The sequence below is a fragment of the Pyxicephalus adspersus genome, chromosome 4 (assembly GCF_032062135.1).
Source record: "Pyxicephalus adspersus chromosome 4, UCB_Pads_2.0, whole genome shotgun sequence".
NCBI classification, from domain to species: domain Eukaryota; kingdom Metazoa; phylum Chordata; class Amphibia; order Anura; family Pyxicephalidae; genus Pyxicephalus; species Pyxicephalus adspersus.
In genome coordinates this window covers 100639206-100661266 of record NC_092861.1, presented here as the reverse complement: position 1 = coordinate 100661266, position 22061 = coordinate 100639206, and the positions used below count along the sequence as shown (strand labels likewise).

General features: G+C 39.9%; 1 protein-coding gene and 1 long non-coding RNA gene across 4 annotated transcripts in view; one reads left to right on the top strand and one right to left on the bottom strand.

The window, feature by feature from the left end:
* The window catches only part of RIOX1 (ribosomal oxygenase 1), a 44225-nt gene extending 24510 nt beyond the window's left edge, over positions 1–19715 (bottom strand). For 2 of the 3 annotated variants that reach the window (XM_072409156.1, XM_072409158.1), the window contains exons 1-9: positions 19579–19715; positions 17535–17753; positions 16362–16507; positions 11894–11993; positions 11315–11428; positions 10507–10613; positions 8392–8499; positions 7303–7337; positions 4577–4755 (exon numbers count right to left, since the gene is read on the bottom strand). In XM_072409156.1, the coding sequence (XP_072265257.1) occupies positions 4577–4755; positions 7303–7337; positions 8392–8499; positions 10507–10613; positions 11315–11428; positions 11894–11993; positions 16362–16507; positions 17535–17753; positions 19579–19641 (1071 nt within the window). In that variant the 5' untranslated portion in view covers positions 19642–19715. Of the gene's footprint in view, positions 1–4576; positions 4756–7302; positions 7338–8391; positions 8500–10506; positions 10614–11314; positions 11429–11893; positions 11994–16361; positions 16508–16822; positions 16887–17534; positions 17754–19016; positions 19200–19578 lie in introns of those variants that run through there. The other variant, XM_072409157.1, reaches the window with a different exon arrangement.
* Positions 19716–19748: 33 nt separating this feature from the next.
* Positions 19749–22061, top strand: part of LOC140329079 (uncharacterized) — a 30953-nt gene continuing 28640 nt past the window's right edge. Inside the window, exon 1 of the long non-coding RNA XR_011920411.1 lies at positions 19749–19836. This is a non-coding gene — a long non-coding RNA (uncharacterized lncRNA). The remainder of the gene's footprint in view (positions 19837–22061) is intronic.

Sequence of the window (22061 nt, the reverse complement as noted above, 5' to 3'; positions counted from 1 at the left end):
GACATCCCCTGAAAATAAGACCCAGGGCATATTTTGGCATTTCAAATAATATAAGAGAGTGCCTTATAATCGGGGAAACAGGGTACTAATGGAGGGAACATAAGACAAAGGAGACAATAGACAAACAAACAAGAAGAGATAGGATAGGAAGAAGGGGAAAGAGGAAGTGCAATTCAGGATTCTAGTCGGTTTTCCAAGTCTAAAATCAATGTCACACAGCGTGCTAGCTATAACCGTTGAAAGAAATCCACAGTTCCCAAATATGCTCAAATTTATCCAACGAGTTCTTTAGAGTATGAGTAAGTCTATCATTCACCATAATCCAATTTAATTTGGTGGTGATGGGATCCAAAGGTATTGAGGACGACTTCCATGCTTTAGCCAGTGAAATCCGTCCCACCAGTAAAATTAACCTGACCAATTTCTTCGTGGGTTTAGGCAGGGCCATAGCAATCTTGTTTAACAGGGCGGCCTCCACTGTGCTGCAAATCTCTTGATTTAAAATTTTGACCTCTGACATCACAGCTTCAAAAAACACTGAGGAGCTGCTGATGGAAACATCTTTGCTAACCTAGCCGGGGTGAGGTACCACCTAAGTGCCACCTTGTAATTAGCCTCCACCACAGCGGAATCCTGAGATATCTTGGAAAGAGTATATCATATCCCACCACTCCTCTAATTCCCAGGTGGTGCCCAGTTCAGATTCACAGTCTAGCATGTATTGCAATTTAGTGGTAGGGGAAACTAGGGCTGAGTATAAAACAGCAATTTGACCTCTCGTGGAGTCTATGGAAGAACATGTGCTTTCAAGAGGGGAAGATCTCATAGGTCTCCGGGCCTGTCCAATTATCGATTTATTAATGAGATTATGAGATCAATTGTCTATAGCGAAAATATTCTGTGAAAGGAATTTCAAATGTGCTGGTTAAGTGGTCCCATGTGAGGACTGCCCTGATATCTATCAAATCCCTCACCCGTTGAAAGCCTTTAGAGATCCACCAATGAAAGTCAGCCGGTCGTTGGCCCGGCGGGAAGTCTGGATTATTCCAGAGTGGGGTCAAGGGTTTATGTCTGGAGGACAATGTTGGATGGTCCCTGAATTTGCTCCAAAGCTGAATGGAATGAGATAAGGCCGGGCATTTTGATGAGCCCATCGGGCCCTTCCTGGGCCACAAGGGAATCTATAGCGCCCAGAAAATCATCCTGGTTCTCTATCTCAACTCATTGTGGTCGGGCTCCTTGCAATGTACTCAGCGAGAATTGTGCCACTTGGAGCCTCCACAGAATAGTATTTCAAATGTGGTACTCCCAATCCTCCCTGCGTTTAGGAGCAAATAGGGTTTCCTTTCGAATTCTGGCCTTTTTTCCTGCCCAGATAAACCTCCTTTACTCTAGATTGAAGGAGTGCTATCTCCTTCATAGGAACCTGAACAGGAATGGTACGAAATAAGTAATGCAATCTGGGGAGCAGATTCATTTTAACAGCAGCTATGCATCCCATCCATGAAGGAGGGGAAAGAGACCAGCGCCTGAGGTCCACGTAAAGTTTTCTAAACAGGGGTGCATAGTTAAGTTTGTAAAGTGCACTATATGTAGGGGTCAACTGAATGCCTAAATATTGAATAGAGTCTTTATGCCAGCTGAAGTCAAATTTGTCCTGAATCACTGCCAACGTTCCCGTGGGGATATTTATGTTGAGGGCCTGAGACTTAGCATTATTGACCCGTAGGCCTGAGCACTGTGCAAAATCATCTACGAGTTCCAGAAGATTGGGTAAAGTAGTAATTGGAGAAGTAATAAACATCAAAATATCATCAGCAAATAGGGCACATTTATGTTCAACCTGACCACAATGAATGCCCTTGATGTTAGGGTGCATTCGCATAGCTATTGCCAGAGGTTCAATCGCCAAGGCAAATAAAAGAGGCGAGAGGGGACATCCCTGTCTGGTCCCCCTTTTAGTAGGGTGTGTTTTAGAAAGAAAACCTCCCAATGATATTTTCGCTTCTGGGGAGTCAAAGCGCAGATAAAACACTTGTAAAGTGGGCCCCAAAGTTCATCCTGGAAAGAACCTGAAATAGGTATCTCCATGATAAACTGTCGAAAGCCTTTTGGAGATCCAATGAAAGCAACATAGCTTGACGTGGAAGACCTCCGTCCCAGCTAGAGTTAACCACTGATATTAGGTCAATAGCCCTTCTCGTTTAGTCTGGAGCCTGTCTATGTTGCATAACCCACTTGATCTGGGTGGATATACGTGCCTAAAAATGAACCCAGTCGGGTCACCATAATCTTTGTCATAATTTTTAGATTGCAATTTATCAAGGAAATGGGCCGGTAGTTGGTTATCTCAGAGGCATCTTTTCCCGGTTTGGGAATCACACTAATAAATGCTCTATTGGCATCGCCCATCAAGAAGTTCCCTTCTCGTAGATAATTAAAGTAACCGATCAGATGCGGCGCCAGTACCGGGCTGAATGTTCTATAGTACAAGTTGGAAAAACCATCCGGCCCGGGCAAGCTACTCAATTTAATAGTTTTTAGAGCCCCATTCAGTTCCTTGATTGTGAACGGACGTTCCATAATCGCTTTATGTTTAGGATGCAGCTTGGGGAGTTCAGAAACCCTTCAATTCCTGTTTCAGAAACAACTGCCTCGGAACTGTATAACCGACCATAAAAGTCTTCAAAGGCTGTCAATATTTTTTTAGGGTTCTGAGATAATTTACCATCCTTGATCTTAATTTTAGGAAGAGCATGGGACCTAGGTCTAGGGTTAAGCTTATTAACCAATAGGCTGCCTGGTTTGTCGCTCCATAAGAAAAATTTTTGAGATGCCCAGCGTATTGATTTCTCAAACCCAGCTGTTAGGAGCAAATTAAGCTCAGTGCGTTTGGCCTCCAATCGGGATTTCAATCCTGAAAGGGGGGTGGCCTTGTGTTGTTGCTGCAAACTGTGATATTCTCGGAGACCGGTGTCAATCAATTTATTAAGTGCCTTTTTGCGGGAAGTCCCCATCTTGATCAGCTCCCCCCGGATGTAAGCTTTATGGGCTTCCCAGTTAAATCGCTGGGAAGGTCTCGCTTGGCACATTAATTTGAAAGTAGCCAGTTAGCAGTGAATCTATTTCCTCTTTTACCAATGTATCCGACACAAAACTTTCATTAAATCCCCAGCGGAATCCGACCTGAGGCCGGCTAAAGCCCGTCAGATACAGAGCTAGGGGATCATGATCGGACCAAGGGGTTGACAAGATACGGGCCCCAAATACATTAGGGATCATGTTAGACTGGACAAACCCATGATCAATACGGGAGTATTGGTTATGGGCTGCTGAAAAAAAAAGTATAGTCTCTGGCTGATGGGTTTATCTCCCGCCAACAGTCTATGAGGTCATATTTTCTCAACAAAAGTGAAAAGTCATGACTTTTTCTGGGAGGGTCCCTATATCTGCTTAATTTAGATTTATCTAAAATATGATCCAGAGCCAAATTGGAGTCAGCTAACAGAACAAGAGAGCCCCGCACTTTGGGCCAAATCTCATTCAGAAAAGCACAGAAAAAAATTTAGTTGACCCTTTTTGGGTGCATAGTACGAAATTACTGTAATGAGCTGTGATCCCACATAACCAACCACCAACAGGAATCTACCTCCTGGGTCCCTAAACACCTCCCGAGGTGCAAAATTCAAACTCTTTCAAAAATACAAAAGAACCCCACATTTTTTCTTATCTGATAAAAGATGAGATAATTTTTATGAAAGTACCTTGGAGACGAGTTTTTGGACAAGTGAGTTTCCTGTAAAGCCAATATGTCCACCTTCAAGGAGTTATAGTAGAGAAATGCTTTTGTCCTCTTGATAGGGGAATTAAGGCCTTGAACATTATGGGAAAGCAATGTTAGTTTTGTAGGAATTGGATTTACTATAGGGGGTTCAGCCATCACGACTATATGTAACATTTAGCGTCATGTTTACACTTCCTCTTGGGGTGGGGAGGGGCATGGAAAAACATGGGGGTACCAGAGGAAAGAAAAGCACACAGAAGACAAATAACAATCACAGGACAAACAAAAAAACAACCAAACCGCATCCGGGGGGGGTGCTGAGCCGTCTACTGAGCGTCCTCCATAGACGGCGGCGCATGCGCACTCCCTCGTCAAAATGTTTTTAAATGTATTAATGCCAGCACATACTTTAAAAGGCTTCCTTAAGCATCATTGGTATCCCCTATCATGAAACAGTGTAACTTTCAAATTTCAGGTGTTCCCAAGAGCATGTTCCCTGACACAATAATATAAAGTGTGGAAAGGACCATGATGAATTCATGTCAGCTCTTAGAAAATGTACATATCACAACATATTTCACATATAGGGGTTTCAAACTTATCAAACCCGGGAGGTATTCTTAAGAATTACAGGCCTAAAATATTAAACAACAAATTTCCATTCAAAATAATTTACCGCTTTTGACATACAAATACTGACATACTCAGACCTCATAAGCAAAGCAAAGCAGAAAGAGTAGGAAGCAGAAATACAGTTTGTTATTTTTCAGGTACATGCAAAAGACAACATACTTTTTCTAGGAGATCAATCCAGCTATTCCTCTGGAATGAGGAGATAGTTATGTGTAGGGAGTGGACATCAGGAAGGCAATCACCCTGGTGAATGAACCCTCGAGGGAAATAAAGAAGGTCTCCAGCTTCCAAAATTGTCTCCAGAATAGGCTCTCCAAGGTCATGGTCACTAAAATTAGCTGTCCAAAATTTAAACATATTGACATTGTCACTTGAGTGCAACTAAAACAAAGTGAAAGAAAATATTAGGGATGATTCCAACTTTTTACACCTCTACCAGAGCCGCACGCACCCAGCAATTTTGGTGAAAATACTATTTTCAGGGGCTTTGAAAATAAGATAAAAATTAGTGGCCAGCAATAGCCTAGCTCAGGTATGCAGCTTTTTATTACATGGAAAAGTGGACATGTTGAATCCGGAAAATATTTCCTGCTAAAAGGTCTTGATGCAGAACTTGGCAAGGGAAACTAACTGAAAGGACGAGACAGCAAGTTCAAAAACCCAGATCCTACTGCTAAGTGAGAAAAGCCACAGCATCCAAACCTATGAGTTTAGCATCACAAGCCTTATCCTCCACAACAAATAATAATAATAATAGTGCAGAGGAGTCAAGCTGGCATTTTTTAGGTTCAGGAACCAATTTTCTACATGACTGAAGTCTGGAGATTGGTGTGCATCTCCATTAATCTGTGAGAAAGAGGACAGCCTAAAGAAAATGTGATGACAGGTAAAAATGTAAAGTACAGTTACACACAAAAAATGTTCACTGAGGTCACCATAAAGCGAAGACAATCTTCATGGTTTAAAATTTCTTGGCTCACACAAAGTGGGTGGGAACACATTTAATCCAAAATGGATTGACAGATAGGTTCATGATGTCTTTTTATAGGGGCCTTTTACTTAAAGTGCCAACATGCTCTTGCTATATATAAGAGGCATGTCGGACACCACGGCAATAGCAACACCGATAAACAATCTTGGGTATTTCTGAACACCCCCATTTTACAGGCACACAGAATTGATGAGTGACATGCTTGGTATCTTTTTAAACAATATTGACTTTAATATTGTAAATTATTATTAGACAGTATTTAAACAGCACCAACATATTACATAGCACTGTACATTCAATAGGGGTTGCAAATGACAGACAAAATACAAACAATTTAACAAGAGGAGAGGACCCTGCTCAAAAGAGCTTGTCAAAATATATATTCAATGTGTGTTTTCTATATGAGTATGTGCCAAAACAAAGTACTACATGCTGGTCCTTGCAGATACTATAATGAAAAAGGATTTAATTAGGAAAGATTTAAATTCATTTTTTAACCATTTTTGTATGGTAAGCAGATAATGAAGAACTTGCTATAAAACTTTTTGAAACAGTGACACACAGTTGTATAGCAAAATGAAAAAGTATTCACTACTACATGATAGACAAGTGTACAGACTTCATCATCATCAAGTGTTCAACATCATTCTCGCTTTAACTAAGGCTACATGCACACGTTTAATGGTTCTTGTAATACAATAATCAGCTCAGGGCCGATATCGGACGAGAATCTGGCGTGTGTACACCGTCGTCTAAACCAGTGTTTCCCAACCTTTCTTAGTCGCGGCACATATTTTACAATTAGAAAAATCCCACGGAACACCACCAAAAAGTCAGACACGTAAATTAGCTACCTGCTGCCATCTAGTGGAAGAGTTTTTCTTGGTTCTGCCTATCACTATACATCGCTGGTATAGACAAATGAAGACAAATTTTTTGCAGTAAATAAATCATTTTGGGACCAATTAACTGAAATTGGATAATTTCCCACGGTACACCCGAAGATCTCTCAAGGCACACTAGTGTGCAGCGGAACAGCGGTTGAAAAACACTGGTCTAAACGACCTTCCTGGCAGATCCACGGACGATGACTTTTGCACTAGAAGAAATTCATTGTTTATATTCCCACATGGACTATTGATTGATCATTTACATTGAATATCCATACCATAGACGAATGTACATATAGTTACATAGTAGGTCAAGTTGAAAAAAAGACATAGGTCCATCAAGTTCAACCACAAGTGAAATAAACATATCCCGGAAACAAACCCTATGGACATAGTTGGTCCAGAGGTAAGCAAAAAACCCTGGTACAATTTGCTTCAACAGGGGAACGATATTGCTTCCCGATTCCATGAGGCAATCGGATGTTCCCTTAATCAATGGTCTCTGTTATCTTTACATTAAAGCCTTAATACTCAGTTATAGTCTGTGCTTGCAGCATTTTCCTAAAGCAATCTATTGAAGTTACTGAAACTAATTCATGAGGAAGCCAATTCCACATTTTCACAGACCTTACAGTGAGGAATCCCTTCCTTATCCGGAGCTTCAACTTTTTTTCCAGACGCAAAGAGTGCCTTCTTGTTTTTGTAATGATCTCAAAGTGAATAATTGGTCACATAATATTTTTATACGCAGAGAAAAATAAGGCAGAGATGAAAAGACTATATATTTTTGTGAAAGGTATGTGCTATTGGATATATTATACTCAAACTGTTGTGCTAACTGAAAATTCTCTAATGTTCCACAACACTTGGATCTGATACAGAATACATAATGAAATAGATTTTTACATAGTATGTTATTAAATATAATTTAAGGTCTATATGAGTAATATAACATGAAAAAACAAGTACATTTAACTCCCCTCCAAACACATGTATTTGCTTACCACTGGAGAACTGAGGCAGCTGTTCTGAAGTATTCCTAAAATCAAAACAAAAGATGACATATCTCTGTTACTAACATAAGGAATATATCTGTTATAGCAATCCTTGTATATATTAGTATTCTAATATTACAAAATATATTATTGCTAGTTGGTTTATAAGTCTTACACGTAAGCCATCTGCAGTGTCAAACGTAAACTGCCCATTTTTCCCCTCTTTTTCCATTCATAATTTTTGTCTGCCTTCATTCATAAAGTAATGTGCCTGTAATTTAAACCTTTTATTTTTGTGTAATGTTTATTTAGTAAGGTCCTCAGAAAACTAAAAAAATAAAAAACTGGGCAAAAAAAAAAAAAAAAAAAAGCAAAAAACAAAAAACACCCACCCACACACACACACACACACACACACACACACAACAGGCAGAAGCCAAAAACAAGTCTTTCTGGCAAAAAAAATAAAAAAATACCAATTACATACTAATTAAAGGCTGTGGACAGCTTAAAGCCAATTTTAAATGATGTTGATATATGGCACATATTTCCTTGCATACTAATAATATACTTACATATATATACACACACATATATATACATACACACATCTATCTATATCTATATCTATATCTATATCTATATATATTACATATATGATGCTTTGTGTGGGGAGGGGAAAGAAGGGAGGTGGGTGGGCAGTTTGTTCTGAACTGAACTCGGGGTGGGGAAGCGTTGAGGAGACCTAGCCCACAAAAAATTGTGCTGCAGTGGCCTGACACCTGAACAGGAAATTTAGGCAAAAAGGCTGAACTTTTAATGTATTGAAAGAGATATCTATATCTATTGGGGATATCTAGGTCCTAATACAACAGTCATCGAGAGAAAGTATGACATTTTGGAGCATTATGATTAAATACTTTCTTTATTTTTATTTTTTGAAGGGCATGGGTACTAAAGATGCATATTATATTTTATGGTGGAGCTCTAAGTCATCTACACACTAGGTATACTAACATACACAAAAAAAACAAAACAGTTGAGCAGATAGGAACATTACATAAACAGGATAATTTTGTTACCCACAGCAACACTAACCTAGGACTGTAGACTCTCCAGTGCTTTTTGCCTTCCAGCTGAACAACAAAGGCTTCAATGTCATCATAATGTGGTGCAAAACCCTGAGTAGCAGGAGGAGTCAGATACCTGAATCAAAAAATTAGTAAAGCTATACTGTCATGTAAAGAAGAATACAGTCATTTCTTTGTGTAATAGGTTTAGCCTACATGGGCTGACGGAGTGGCTATGCTTTATGAACACCAATAATTACAGACACTACCAGCAGAGGCTTACTCACAGCTAATAATCATGACATGAGCACAGCCCTGGAAATCCTCCTGACAGTGAGGGATCGCAGGGCACTAGGGGTTAAATGAGGACAAGTTTTGCCATTCACCCCTAGTGCTCTGTGATTGGCTGAGAAATAGGAAACCCTGATGACAGCTCAAGCATCAGGATTTCCCTTTCCTTAGCCAATCAGGGAGCAGAGCAGTCAGCGGAGCTCTGCTATGCGGACAGCTCCGCTCCCCTGATCGCTCCCGCAGCCCTAGAGGAGCTGTGACATGTGTTCTGTGTCTGTAATACATGTCACAGCTCCTCTAGGGCTGCGGGAATGAGTAAGGGGTTTTATGTACCCCTGTACTCATTCCCCAGGGTGTGGTGGAGATCTGGGAGTCTCCTTATTAAAGGGGGCTTCCAGAGTCCTAAGTCCTGCTAAAAACGTTTATAAAGCCCCTATTCTTTTTAATGGAAGCTTTCATAAAAGCTTAAAGACACTTGAAAATGCCTCCATTGAGTTCAATGTAAGCATTTTCCTGCGTTTATCCAGCATTTTAATTTTTTAAACGTTGTAAGCAACGTTTAAGATAACGCTCCAAAACGTGCATGAAGGAAACATCCTGGTTTAGATTAGCCCATTGGAATGCATGAGGACTTCAAACATGGGCTTTAAAAGCCTCAGGTTAAACGCTGGGGAAACAGTCTGTGTAGACTAAGCCTAAACCACTATGTACCCACCTTATGCAATGGTATTTAGCAATGGTTATTTACTTTGTAAACCTGGTTTGCCAACACTTGAGTTCATGTCTGTATAATTGTTCTGTTAATGCCTGTCAGTTTAATGTTCCTATTGGTTATTAATATGGAGCACTTGGCCGCTCATGCTTGTATTGTTTCTTTTTAAATTTTTTACTAAACATTTATTGAAACTAAAGCCGTTATTGTGACAGCAAGAACACCCTGCTGACACAGCTTCCTGCAGAATCAGAGTTATTTTGCTGTGGATTGTGGACATTTCATAAAAAGGGAACAGGTAGACACAAATTTTGGTATGTCTTTCAAAATAAGATTTACACTTAAGAGTTACATTGGGATCTTTGGAAAGCCATCTTTCAAGGGAAAAAAAAGCAAAGGGTACAGGACTCCTGCCTGGGCTATGCACACAGGTCTAACATTGATTATTACATTTTTTAGAACTTAAGCAAATATTTCCAAATTCCTAAATCTAACAAGCAGATGTATTGAAAGATCCAAAACACTGGGATGAAAACACTTTAAGAAATATGTACTGATTATGAACCTTTCTTTTTTTATGGCCAGGACAATAAAAATAAATGCTTTTATTTTCTTTTATCCGATAAACATAAATCCCAATATATAGATCAAAATGTGCATTTTTTTCTGTGACATTAGGTGGCATATGAGGCTATTTAACGTGTCTATATCCATTTACAGTCTGTTTCAAAAGCATTTTGATCAAAGACGTTGTAAATAAACCATAATAAAAATCAAACAATCCCCAGTGATCATTCTGAGTGACTGTAAAAATAAAGGGTGCTGAACAGACACCAGCCTAATCTTCTTTAAAGAGATGCAAAGGTATGAGCAGGGACTACAATAGCGCTTATTAATTTGCTACAGCAGATTGATAAACATTTTTGTGGGACATTTGGACTGATGCCAAAGAAATTTGTCTCAGGTAGAAATCTAGAATCTGTACAGACCTTAATTTCCTTTAAAGTTGAACCTTTATATTTTTTTTGTTCCATTGTTGATCCAGGATGAGTGGTGAAATCCTAATCCGATTTTCCTAATTCAATCTAACATAGCTACAATGCAGGCTGCTCAAACATAAAAAAAAAAAAAAATACATACGTGTTTGCCCCAACCATGCTTTTAAAGAGTTCCTGCAGAATAGACAAGACATTCCACACTGTGACAGAAAAGGCCTGTGGATTTAATAACCTCAACGAACAGCCATTCTTTAAAAAAAAAAAAAAAAAAAAAAAAGAAAGGGTGATTTCAATATATAACACATACCATCTCACCAAGACAAGCAGTGATCTATTACCAATAATAAAAAAAATAGGTATTAATGCAAAGCATGAAGGGCACAAGCATATATATAATTAATTATTTTTAATTAAAAAAAAAATAATTATAATCAAAAAGATTTATAGTGTTATATCTGAAATTTTGTAAACTGAAAACTTCCTATGGACACTGTTATCTTTTCTATATGGACCACAGAAAAACCTCCACCTAGATTTACTGGCTGGAGAAAGGAAAATGAATGTAGAAACCAAATATAAGGATTGTAAACTCATGTATGTTATTCGTAATTTAAAATAAAGTTAAGACGTATTTAACTTAAAAAAAAATAATTTCATATTTCACTCTGGGAAACAAACAGTCCCATATTAAAAAGCTTGTACTGATGCTGGAACCCAATCAGCATTAATTTTTTTTCCTGACCTCTTACTGAACAGCTTAGATCACAAATTTCAGTGTAGTAGAAGGTAAAAATAATATTAATCACACCCTTAACAGTAAGCTTTTTCTTGTGTACAGTTTTTTTTATATTTTAATGCAAAGTTACAGGAATTTAGCAAGTGTGGCAGCCAGAAGCATACAATTGCTTGCAGAATAAAAAAATAATGTTTCACCACACGCTTTTGCTTACCTTAAAATAGTCCCATACAACCAGTGGCAAGGCTCTGCCAGGAGGATTAAGGGTTTCCCGGACTCCATCAGTATAACTGGTGACATCCAAATTTACACCAAATTTTACATTATCCTAGATTTAAAAGCAAAAGATTGGAAATATGACCTAGCAGTCTCAAACAAAAACGCCAAGTTACATGTCAAGACTATAGAAAAATTCAACCTTCAATTAGCAATTTAGTAGAAAGTCTAGAAGTCAATCAGTAATTTTAAATAGTTAGGAAATATTACATGTGCTATGTTTTCGTGAACTGTTTTTTTGTCTACACTGGATTTTTTGCACAAAAATGACCCAGCTTTATGTTATTGATAATACAAATATAAAGTAATCTTTAAAAAGTTATCTGCAATATTAGCTCTATAATTGTCCAAAAGCAACAAACATAAATGGGCATTTACAAAATAACTAATCGTGTTCTAAACTTAACAGGTATGCAAAAAAGCCCTTTTATTTTTATTTTTTTGACAAATGACGTCAATGTAATGAAAAATCAACACATTATAATTAACATTATTACAAGATGTTTTGTGCACCCACTTCTCTGAGAATGCGGTCAAATTCTGAAGAAGAAAAAAATCCATCATAATATTTACTGTTGTGCCTTCTAATTAGAGCAGGTTTCTTCTCCCAAACATTCCTGCAAGTAAAAAATAATTACAAAAGTTAAGGATATCAGTCAGCTATGCCCGATATCAGGCAGGCAAATCACATACCAATGTTTTGCTGAGCTTTAACTGGTGGTTTAAAAAAAAAAACCATACATTGAATAATTAAAACAGGCCTATACATGTCATGGATGCACATTTATGAACAGAGGGTTAGAACTACTACAAAAGAATAATAAAACTGATTAACTAAAGTGGTTAATTTTTTAGAGGATGCTTTTGAATCAACTTTAATTATATCCAGTTTCTCTTTTAAGCGGACCTTTTTACTGCATTGGAATCTCCACTGTCCTCTGATGAATTTCTTCTAATTATAAAAAATTTGTAGGTCGGTAAATGCCCAGGTCCAGGTGTTTTACCCCTTTACTAAAATCTTTGCTATACGAATCCCATTCCTTCCAACATGTTAATAGCTTTATTGCCTATGCTCGGAAGCACCACATCCCTGCCTTTTTGTCCATTGATGCAAATAAGGCTTTCAACAGGATGAACTGGTAATTCTCAGATCAGACCCTAAAGCAATTAGGCATGGGTCTGATATTACCAAGTAAAATTATTGCTCTGTACTCTTCCCCTGCAGGTAGAATACTGAAACATTGGCTAGAATATTGGTAAATGGAACACGCCTCATCTGTCTCTAATAGAACTAGACAGGGCTACCTGTTATTTCCATTCTTTTTTTTTTTTTTTTTTTTTGCTAAAAAACACCTTTAGCAAATACTACACATAACTTTTAAACCACCACAAATTTAGCAACTTCAAGATTAGCTACTTTAAGTGGCTTTAAATCTCACTCCAGCAGACCCTGATCTAAGGCTGGGTCTACATGGACGGTTATAAAAACGCATGTTATATATGTGTTTTTATGCATTTTTACAAGCTTTTAAACACTGACCAGTTTTATAGTGATTTTACATAAGCGGTTTAATTTTAACCCCAGGGGATGAGTATATAAAACCACCTATTCATTCCCTGAAAGGGTGAAAAATATACGTAAAAAGTGAAACCAAACTTTATTGTTTAAGTATTTTTATTATACGTGTGTGTTTTGTCTAACTTTTTTATCCCACAATGAAAGGAGGATTTCCACAGCTGCATTTATGACATAGGCACAGCCGTGGGACTCCTGACAGCGTGTGATCCCCAGCACTAGAAATAAGGACAAGTCTCCTCATTCACCTCTTGTGCTGTCATCAGGGTTTCCCTTTTCTCAGCCAATCAATGGAGGCAAGTTCACTGCACACATGGCCCCAGAGGAGTTGTAGCACATGCTCTGTACCCACATGGGTACAGAGAACCCACTACAACTCCTCCAGGGTCAACGGGTGCACTGTCGAGTTCAGCATCTGCAGCCCTAGAGGAGTTGTAGCACATGCTGTGTACCCACGTGGGTGCAGAACAAATGCCACAGCTCCGCTAGGGCTGCAGAGCCTTCAAGAAAACGGAGCTGTAAGGAGAACAGGACCGCAGCAGCAATCAGCAAAGCTCTGATCTCCTGACAGCTCCACTTTTTTGATTGCTCCACAGTCCTAGCGGAGATGTGGCAAGTGAGCTGCAGTGGTTGTGTGAGTTCACTGTACCAAGAGGAGTTGTAGCACGTGCTCTGTACCCACACGGGCACATGCTACAACTCTTCCATGGCTACAGGTGAAGTAAACTCACACAACCTCTGAATGGAGAGGTCGTGAGAGTTCAGCACCCGCAGCCCTAGAGGAGTTGTAGCACATTCTCTACAGAGCACGTGCTACAACTCTTCCAGGAATGACGGGTGCATTGTCCTCACACAAGACTATACTTTCTGCTGCTTTAAAAGATCACTCAAAACCCATCTTCTCAAACTTCCCTACCTGTCTTCCTATGTCTCTTAAAACCCTCCACCAATTCCCACTATTCCATATCACCCCACCCCATAGTGTGATACTTCCCCCACCTCTTAGATTGTAAGCTCTTCAGGGCAGGGTCCTCTCCTCCTCCTATATCACTGTTTGTATCTGTTTGGAACCCCTACATAATTCAGAGCGCTGCGTAATATGTTGACACTATATAAATACTGTTTAATAATATTAAGAGGCTCCCTTAAAGACCTAAAAATTTGGTTGACTTGCTCTGAACAGCTCCACGTTACCACCCTAGCCACACCCTGATTTGACAACCCTGCCTTCCCCTTAGGGACTTCTTCCCATACAGCTGAGGGATATACTTGGGAGTCTTGACATTTTGTTTACCACGCCAACAGTTCCCTTCTCCCTCCAACACTCTCCCGACCAGAAGAAACTCAATGTTTGTTAAGATATTATCGGACCTCATATTGTAAAATCTTACATGCCGCTTCCAACTTACATAGACCTCTCACTAACTTTGAAAAGTTATGATCCCCATCATATGGTTTCAACAATCTACCAACTTTTGTTGATCTGACACGCAAGACCTCAGTGAGTTGTTATCCTGCATCTCCTTTTTCTGGCTCAAACACCTGTTTGCTGGAACTGTGGGAAAGACAGGGGTACCTACTTACATATTTGGTGGTCCTGTCAGCTTATCAGCTTACTGGTGGGAAACACTTGCAATTTGTTCTGTTTTATATAATGCACTCCTGTCACGCTCCTGAAAATGCACTGCAAAAAATGCAAAGAAGCTCCCTAGCATCGCAGAAGACAAAACTCAGAGGAAACTTGCATCACAAGTTGGTATGTTTTTTTTACAGTAAAATAACTGCACTGTTTCACATTTATTTTTCAATAAATAATTCACCTATAAGTATATCCAGTTACTCTTTTAACTTATTATGTTAAGTTGGGTGCTAAATCTCATAGTTTAATGTGATACATTATCTATTACATAAAAGCAGAACTAAGCATGTGGGTGGGAGTTAATTTCTAGCACACAGGAATGCCAGGTTCATACACTGATCTATGCACAGCACATTTTATATTCAAAAGATAGTTAACAGGCAGTTCCTTCTGCATGTTGTATTGCAGAAAAAACACGGCATTGAATTTGTGCAGGGAACATTGAAATCTGAACCCAATACATTCTGCAGTAAAACACACTGCCCACTGTGAAAAAGCCCTGTCTCAGTCACAGGCTGTAGATTCTCAAATAGGAAAACGACCCAAAATGCATTACTAAAAGCATGCAAGAGTAGACAAGAACAATATATTGAACCATTCTGGTGTGGCCTTCTACGAGTCCTGATTTGAACATCTATAGAAGGAACTGAAACATGCAGTGTGGAGAAGACAGCCTTGAAACCAAGCTGAAGTAATTTGCTCATGAAGAGTGGGCGAGGTTACCTTTTGACAGGTTCATTAGTTTCCCTGAGAGCTATAGGAATTGTCTGATTGCAATGATTCTGCGATCTTCTAAAAGATGTACAACAAAATGTTACTTTAACCTCCCTAGCGGTAATCCCGAGTGTGACTCAGGGTGGCTTTTAAATGCACACTTAGGGTAACTTTAAGAGCCCCCCTTACCTTTTCCCCACGCTCCAGTGGCGATCGGATGGTCCTCTTGTGAAGCCGGGACGCCGGTCCGCCAGGGGGGGGCGTGGCCGGGCGGGAAATTTAAAAGCAGATTATGGAGTAATCTGCTTTTAAATACCACCCGGGTCCCGACCACGCCGCTGCTCGCATCAGCAGTGAGATGCCAAGCACAATGCAGGACTTCTGCAGTGGACACCCCCGGAAACTGCTAATCCTGCTGGCATCTGCAGTGAAATGTGAAGCACAATGCAGAAGTCCTGCATTGTGCTTGGTATCTCTCTGGAGATGCAGAGCAGCTCCAGCGTCTGTCTGTGTGAGACAGACGGGAAATGCCCACTCACATCACCCTGGGAGGATGAGTCATCTTCCGGGTGATGTGAGTGGTGATGTATTGGGGGGTGTGTCTGGGAGGGAAATTTAAAAGCAGATTACAATGTAATCTGCTTTTAAATGGTTTTTACAGTGCAAAAACACCACACAACATGAAAAAAAAATACATTTTTAATTTCATATTTTATTTTAAGATTACATTATTGTCTATTTCATTATTTTTTAAAATTATGTATTCTATTATAATTTATGATTATAATATAATAAACAAATATAATTATCATACCCGGGAGTTAATCCTAAGAATTACAGGCCCACAATATAAACAAAAATTTCTATGCAAAAAAAAATAGGATCACTTTTTGCATCAAAAAACTGACAGAATTAAAACGCTAGGGGGTTGAGTCCTATTTTTGTCAAATTTGTCAACAGCATTATATACACTTTAATTCCCCATCACACATAAGCTTTTAAAGCGCTGTTTTTTTCCAAATAAATGAATTTAAGGGCTCAGAAAAGCAGACTTACCTAAAAAAATCTTTGGGCTTAATAGGAGAAATTAGCCACCTAAATAATGTTACAGCTCGCTCCTTACTGTTCTGAATTTTTCCCAGTTTCTGTAGTACAGACTGCAGTGAAGGTCCAACATGCTGCTTGATGTTGCTTGGCACATCCTGTATCAAGATGCAAACACAGTTATCATAAAAAGAAAAAGTGAAAGCAGGGTTCTCCCCAGGCACTTTAAGCTGGGCGCACCACCCGGCACTTTTCAGCACCCACCCGGCTGTTTTTGGGTGGTTACCAAAGAGTTCGTTCACAATACAGGGGCTGCCACCCACCTAAAATTTCTTCCCACCCGGCTTGAAACAGTTTCTGGGTTGAGCACTGGAAAGTAACAATTTACTAGGATTATATATACACGATATCCTGCAACAAAAGGATAAAAAAAAATAAATGAAAATAATTAGGGACAGATATATAAAGGATACCTGCATTTACTATATCTGGAAGTGGCAGTGTGCAGAATTGCAACCATGGGAATCAGGTATGCATCTGCAGCAAGAGAAGGAGAGTTACTTTTGTATTTAGGCAAGCAGGAGAAGTAATATAACTTAAAGTTTTCCTTAGAAATACAGTGGGAGAAATGAGTATTGAGCATGTCAACGTTTTAATAATAAAGAGAACATAACGTAATTTATGGACGTATTTGTTTTCATATCTTTGTATGTGCGCATTACCTGGGTTGTTACCAACATATGGTGTAAATTTCATGTCAATACCCCCATTAGAAATATGTTTATTGGATAAAAAGTTATGTGTTCATTACTTATTTACCACACTGTAAAAAATTAAATCAACTTTTATTCCATTTAACATTGCAAAATGTGGACCAATCCACTGAGTGGGGGATGCCTAAGCCACAACATAAGCAAGCAATAGATAACATTACCAATCAGATAATATTCACAAGACAAGTAAATTTGGCCACAACCATCCTACTAAAGTGGGACATGTTTCCAGGCCGTGTTTCCACATTAAAAGAAAATAGGACACTATTTGTAATCTAATGTCCAACAAACTGTTCCAGCAAAAGACATTATTATATGAAATAGTGCCACTTCAGTAGGATGGTTAGGTATAACTGGTTCCCATTTTCTTTTTAAAGGTGGAAATTCACTTATAGCTGTAATCAAAACATACATGTGGTGTTAGTTCCAGAGGTCCCAGTACTTCATTTGCTGCCTCTTTACACAACTCATCTGAGTTGTTTGTGTGACTAGATGCATTTATCCCATGGTCTTCATCTACTCCATTTGTGTATTTCAAACATGCTTCAGGATCAGGCCTGGGAAGCTTCTTTTTCTTTGACAGTCTGTATTGTGACTTGGAGATAGCCCGCTTCTTCTTTTTTACCCCAGGCTGCAAGAAAATAAGAATAAAAGAGAGAGGGTTTGTATCAGTACTATATTGAGAATAAACAATACAGTAATACCCTGAAAATTTGCACTTCTGAATCTGTGGCTTCACAAATTCGCATATTTTTTCCTTGGAAACTAACACTTAAAATTTGAGACTAAGCTGTATCCAAATCAGCTGATCCATAAAAACATAAAAAAAATAGACCGAAGGAAAACAAATTTTTAAGTTGTTAAAAGGAAACGGATCATTACTGAAAGTATGGTAATTTTATTCCTAAGGAGAGTTCAGCATCCCAGAGAAGTCGCGGGCGGCCACAAGTTGGCGTCCAAAATTTGCGAGGGTGTCTAGGAACGTAACCTCTGCGAGTTTTGGTGTATTACTGTATTGCTTTAGCTTTTATCAGTAAAAATAACATAGAATGCTACAAACTGAATATCAAAGTGTAATTACTATAACTTATCACTTAAAAATCATATCATTCTTTCATGGAGTCTGTATGTCAAACATTTTGTATCATGTTAAAATGTGTTAAGTGGACAGATTGACATGAGCCATGCATTCATGAAAATATCAGGGATCCCAATGATCCATTAGGAATATTTATCAACTTAAAACTTTTTCTTTAGTAAACAGCAGCAGCAACTGCGCTAATAAGAACATTTCCATTTTCTGTGCATAAGTCCTTAATTTAAATCATTGTATTGTTTAGAAGTGAGTGGATTCATTGGTTACATAAGCATTTAACATTTCTAGATGTGCATCTTTTTCCCTTTTAGCTGCTCTTATCTGCTTCTCCCACAAATTATGACATCATTGACAACGGTTAACGAAAACAGCCTATGCATATGTAAACTTATGCATAAACTGCTTAGGATGTACAGTATTTAGGGGAAATGAGAATATATATATATATATATATATATATGTAAAAAAGAAGGCACTTTTCATAAGACAGCTTTGGTAATGTCATTCAGTAATGACATACCCCAAGTCTGTGTTTTTGAGCTGCTGTCCCACACACAGCCTTGGCACTGTTTACATATTTGGGAGATACCCTCTCTCACACGGCCTTTGGGCATGTAAAAAGACCTTGGGAGTCTGCATGTGCAAGAGAGTGGCTCCTGATCACTCTCAGCTTATGGAAACAAAGACTGCAGAGACTGAGGGCCACTCTTCTCTGAATACCGCCTTTCCTTGGCATATGCAAAATAAAGAAAAACTAAACTGAAAAGTGCCTAAAACAAAAAAAAAAAATACATTTACCTTCAATCCTGCAGGGCAGTCTGATCCATCCGGAAGTGCCTTCCATTAGGTCCCATGCTGTCCCTGAGCCGGGCGGCACCATGTTCGTCTCTTTTTCCTGGTCCTTCTTCCTACATCACCCGACCCAAGCGCGAGATCGGGTGACGTAGGTTGGAAAAAAACTTGCCGATCCCATCTGCGCATGCATGAGATCAGCAAATTTTTCTCTTTTCACGAAAAGGCTCCCTCTGCGCATGCCCGAGATGCTCGTCATCAGTAATGACTACTTTACAAGTAATACAGGTCATTAGCAATATCACAGCAATTTCAGGATGAACTCCTAATTATCCTAAACTTATGTGGGGATTAGCACACAGCAACGTATGTGTACATGTCATATACATGAAGCTTTAAATGAAAACCCAAAGTAAACATTAATCAAAATAAGTAAATAAATCTTACAGCTTCTAATAAATTACACCACTACGTATGTATTCATAAAATATCTTGTGAGTTTAAGTGATTTGCAGTACGCCTTAAATTCCGATTCTATTTTGCATAAGCTTTTTTTAAAGCAACTAACCTGGGATTTCATCTCTTTTAAATGATGAAAAGCAGCAAACGCAGACACACGTGGAACAGCCATGGAGATCTGTATTTATTAGCCAGGAGAAGGACCTTGAAGATAAGTAGCGGCTAATTCTGATCCAGTAAAAGGACCTGAAAGTGACGTAGTGCAGAGAAAAGGAAGTGGGCAGGGCTTTACGGATCAAACTTAAAGCCCGGAAAACAATATTTGAAAGGCAGGAAAAATGGATGAGTCTCCGCGCACAGCAAAACGGTATGTTTCTGTGTGATTTAGGAATTATAAACTGTCGGGTTAATTCTGGGGTGTCTTACTCTTATTGACATTATTGTAGGATGAAATGGTGGTGAAGGAAGTGTCAGACAAATGATGGGGTGAATTGGTATTGTTGCAGGGGATTTGGAAGGATGGGAAAAAGTGGTTTTTATACTGGTGTTATTGCAGAGTAATGGGGGTACGGGCGTAAGAGAGACAGGTGATGGGGTGCACTCCTATAGATGTGAGGTGATATGGAGGTACGTGAGAGGGTAAACAGGTGATGTGCTGCACTCATATTTTTGTGAGGAATTATGGGAGTACAGGAGAGGGGGAGAAGTGGGTGATGGGGTGCACTCCTATTGTTGTGAGGTTATATGGGGGTACATGAGAGGGTGAGACAGATGATAAGCTGCACTCACAATTTTGTGAGGTAGTATGGGGTTAAATGAGGGGGTAAACAGGTGATGGGTGCACTCCTATTATTGTAGGTTAATATGGGTGTACAGGAAAGGGAGAGTCAGAAGATGGACTGAGAGGAAGATGCACTCCCATTGTTGTGAGATGGTATTGGAGTACAGAAGGGGGAAATACAGGTGATGCAGTGCACTCCTATTGTTGGGAGACGATATGGGGGTACAGGAGGTGAAGAGACGGTGATAGGTCCGCTCCTATTGTTGTGCGGTAATATGAGGGTACATGAGGGGGAGAGACAGTTGATGGGGGCACTCCTATTGTGAGATAATATGGGGGTACATGAGAGGGTGAGACAGTTGAAGGGCTGCACTCCTATTGTTGTGAGGTGATATTAGGGTACAGGAGGAGGTAAGACAGGTAATGGGCTGCACTCCTATTGTGAGGTGATATCGGGGTACATGAGAGGGTGAGACTGGTGATGGGCTGCACTCATATTGTTGAGGTAATTTGGAGGTACAGAGGGGGAGAGACAGGTGATGGGGTGCACTTCTATTGTTGTGAGGTGATAGGGAGGTACATGAGAGGGTGAGACAGGTGATGGGCTGCACTCATATTGTTGAGGTAATTTGGAGGTACAGAGGGGGAGAGACAAGTGATGGGGTGCACTTCTATTGTTGTGAGGTGATAGGGAGGTACAGAGGGGGAGAGACAGGTGATGTGGAACACTCCTATTGTTGTAAGTTGATAGGGGGGAACAGGAAGGGGTGAGGCAAGTGATGGGGTGCACTCCTATTGTGAGGTAATATGGGGTACAAAAGGAGGTGAGACAGGTAATGGGGTACATGCCTATTGTGAGGTAAAATGGGGTACTTGAGGGGGGAGACAAGTGATGGGGTGCAGTCCTATTGTATAGTAATATGGGGGTACAGGATTGGGTAAGACAGGTGATGGTGTGCACTCCTATTGTTGTGAGGTGATAAGGGGGTACATGAGAGGGTGGAACAGGTGATGGGCTACTCTCATATTGTTGTGAGGTAATATAGGGCTACAGAAGGGGGAGAGACAGGTGATGGGGTGCACTCCTATTGTGAGGTATTATGGGGGTACAGGAGGAGGTTAGACTGGTGATGGGGTGCACTCCTATTGTGAGGTAATATGGGGAGACGGTGATGGGGTGCTCTCCCATTGTTGTGAGGTGATATGGGGGTGCAGGAGGGGTTGGGGCAGGTGATGGGGTGCATTCCTATTGTAAGGTGAAATGGGGGTACATGAGGGGGTGGGACAGGTGAGGTGATAGGGAGGTACATGAAAGGATGAGACAGGTGATGGGCTGCACTCATATTGTTGTGAGGTAATATGGGTGTACATGAGGGTGGAGGCAGGTGATGTGGAACACTCCTATTGTTGTGAGGTGATATGGGGGTACAGGAGGGGATGAGACAATTGATGGGGTGCACCCCTTTTGTGAGGTAATATGGGTTACAAAAGGAGGTGAAACAGGTAATGGGGTACGTGCCTAGTGTGAGGTTGTATGAGGAACATGATGGGGGGGGGGGGGGGGGGGCAAGTGATGGGGTGCGATCCTATTGTATTGTTATATGGGGGTACAGGATTGGGTAAGACAGGTGATGTTGAACACTCCTATTTTTTTGAGGTGATATGGGGGTACAGGAGGGGGTGAGACAAGTGATGGTAAACTCTTCTATTGTTGTGAGGTGATAGGGAGGTACATGAGAGGGTGAGACAGGTGATGGGATGCATTCCTATTGTAAGGTGATATTGATGGTACATGGAGGGGTGGGATAGGT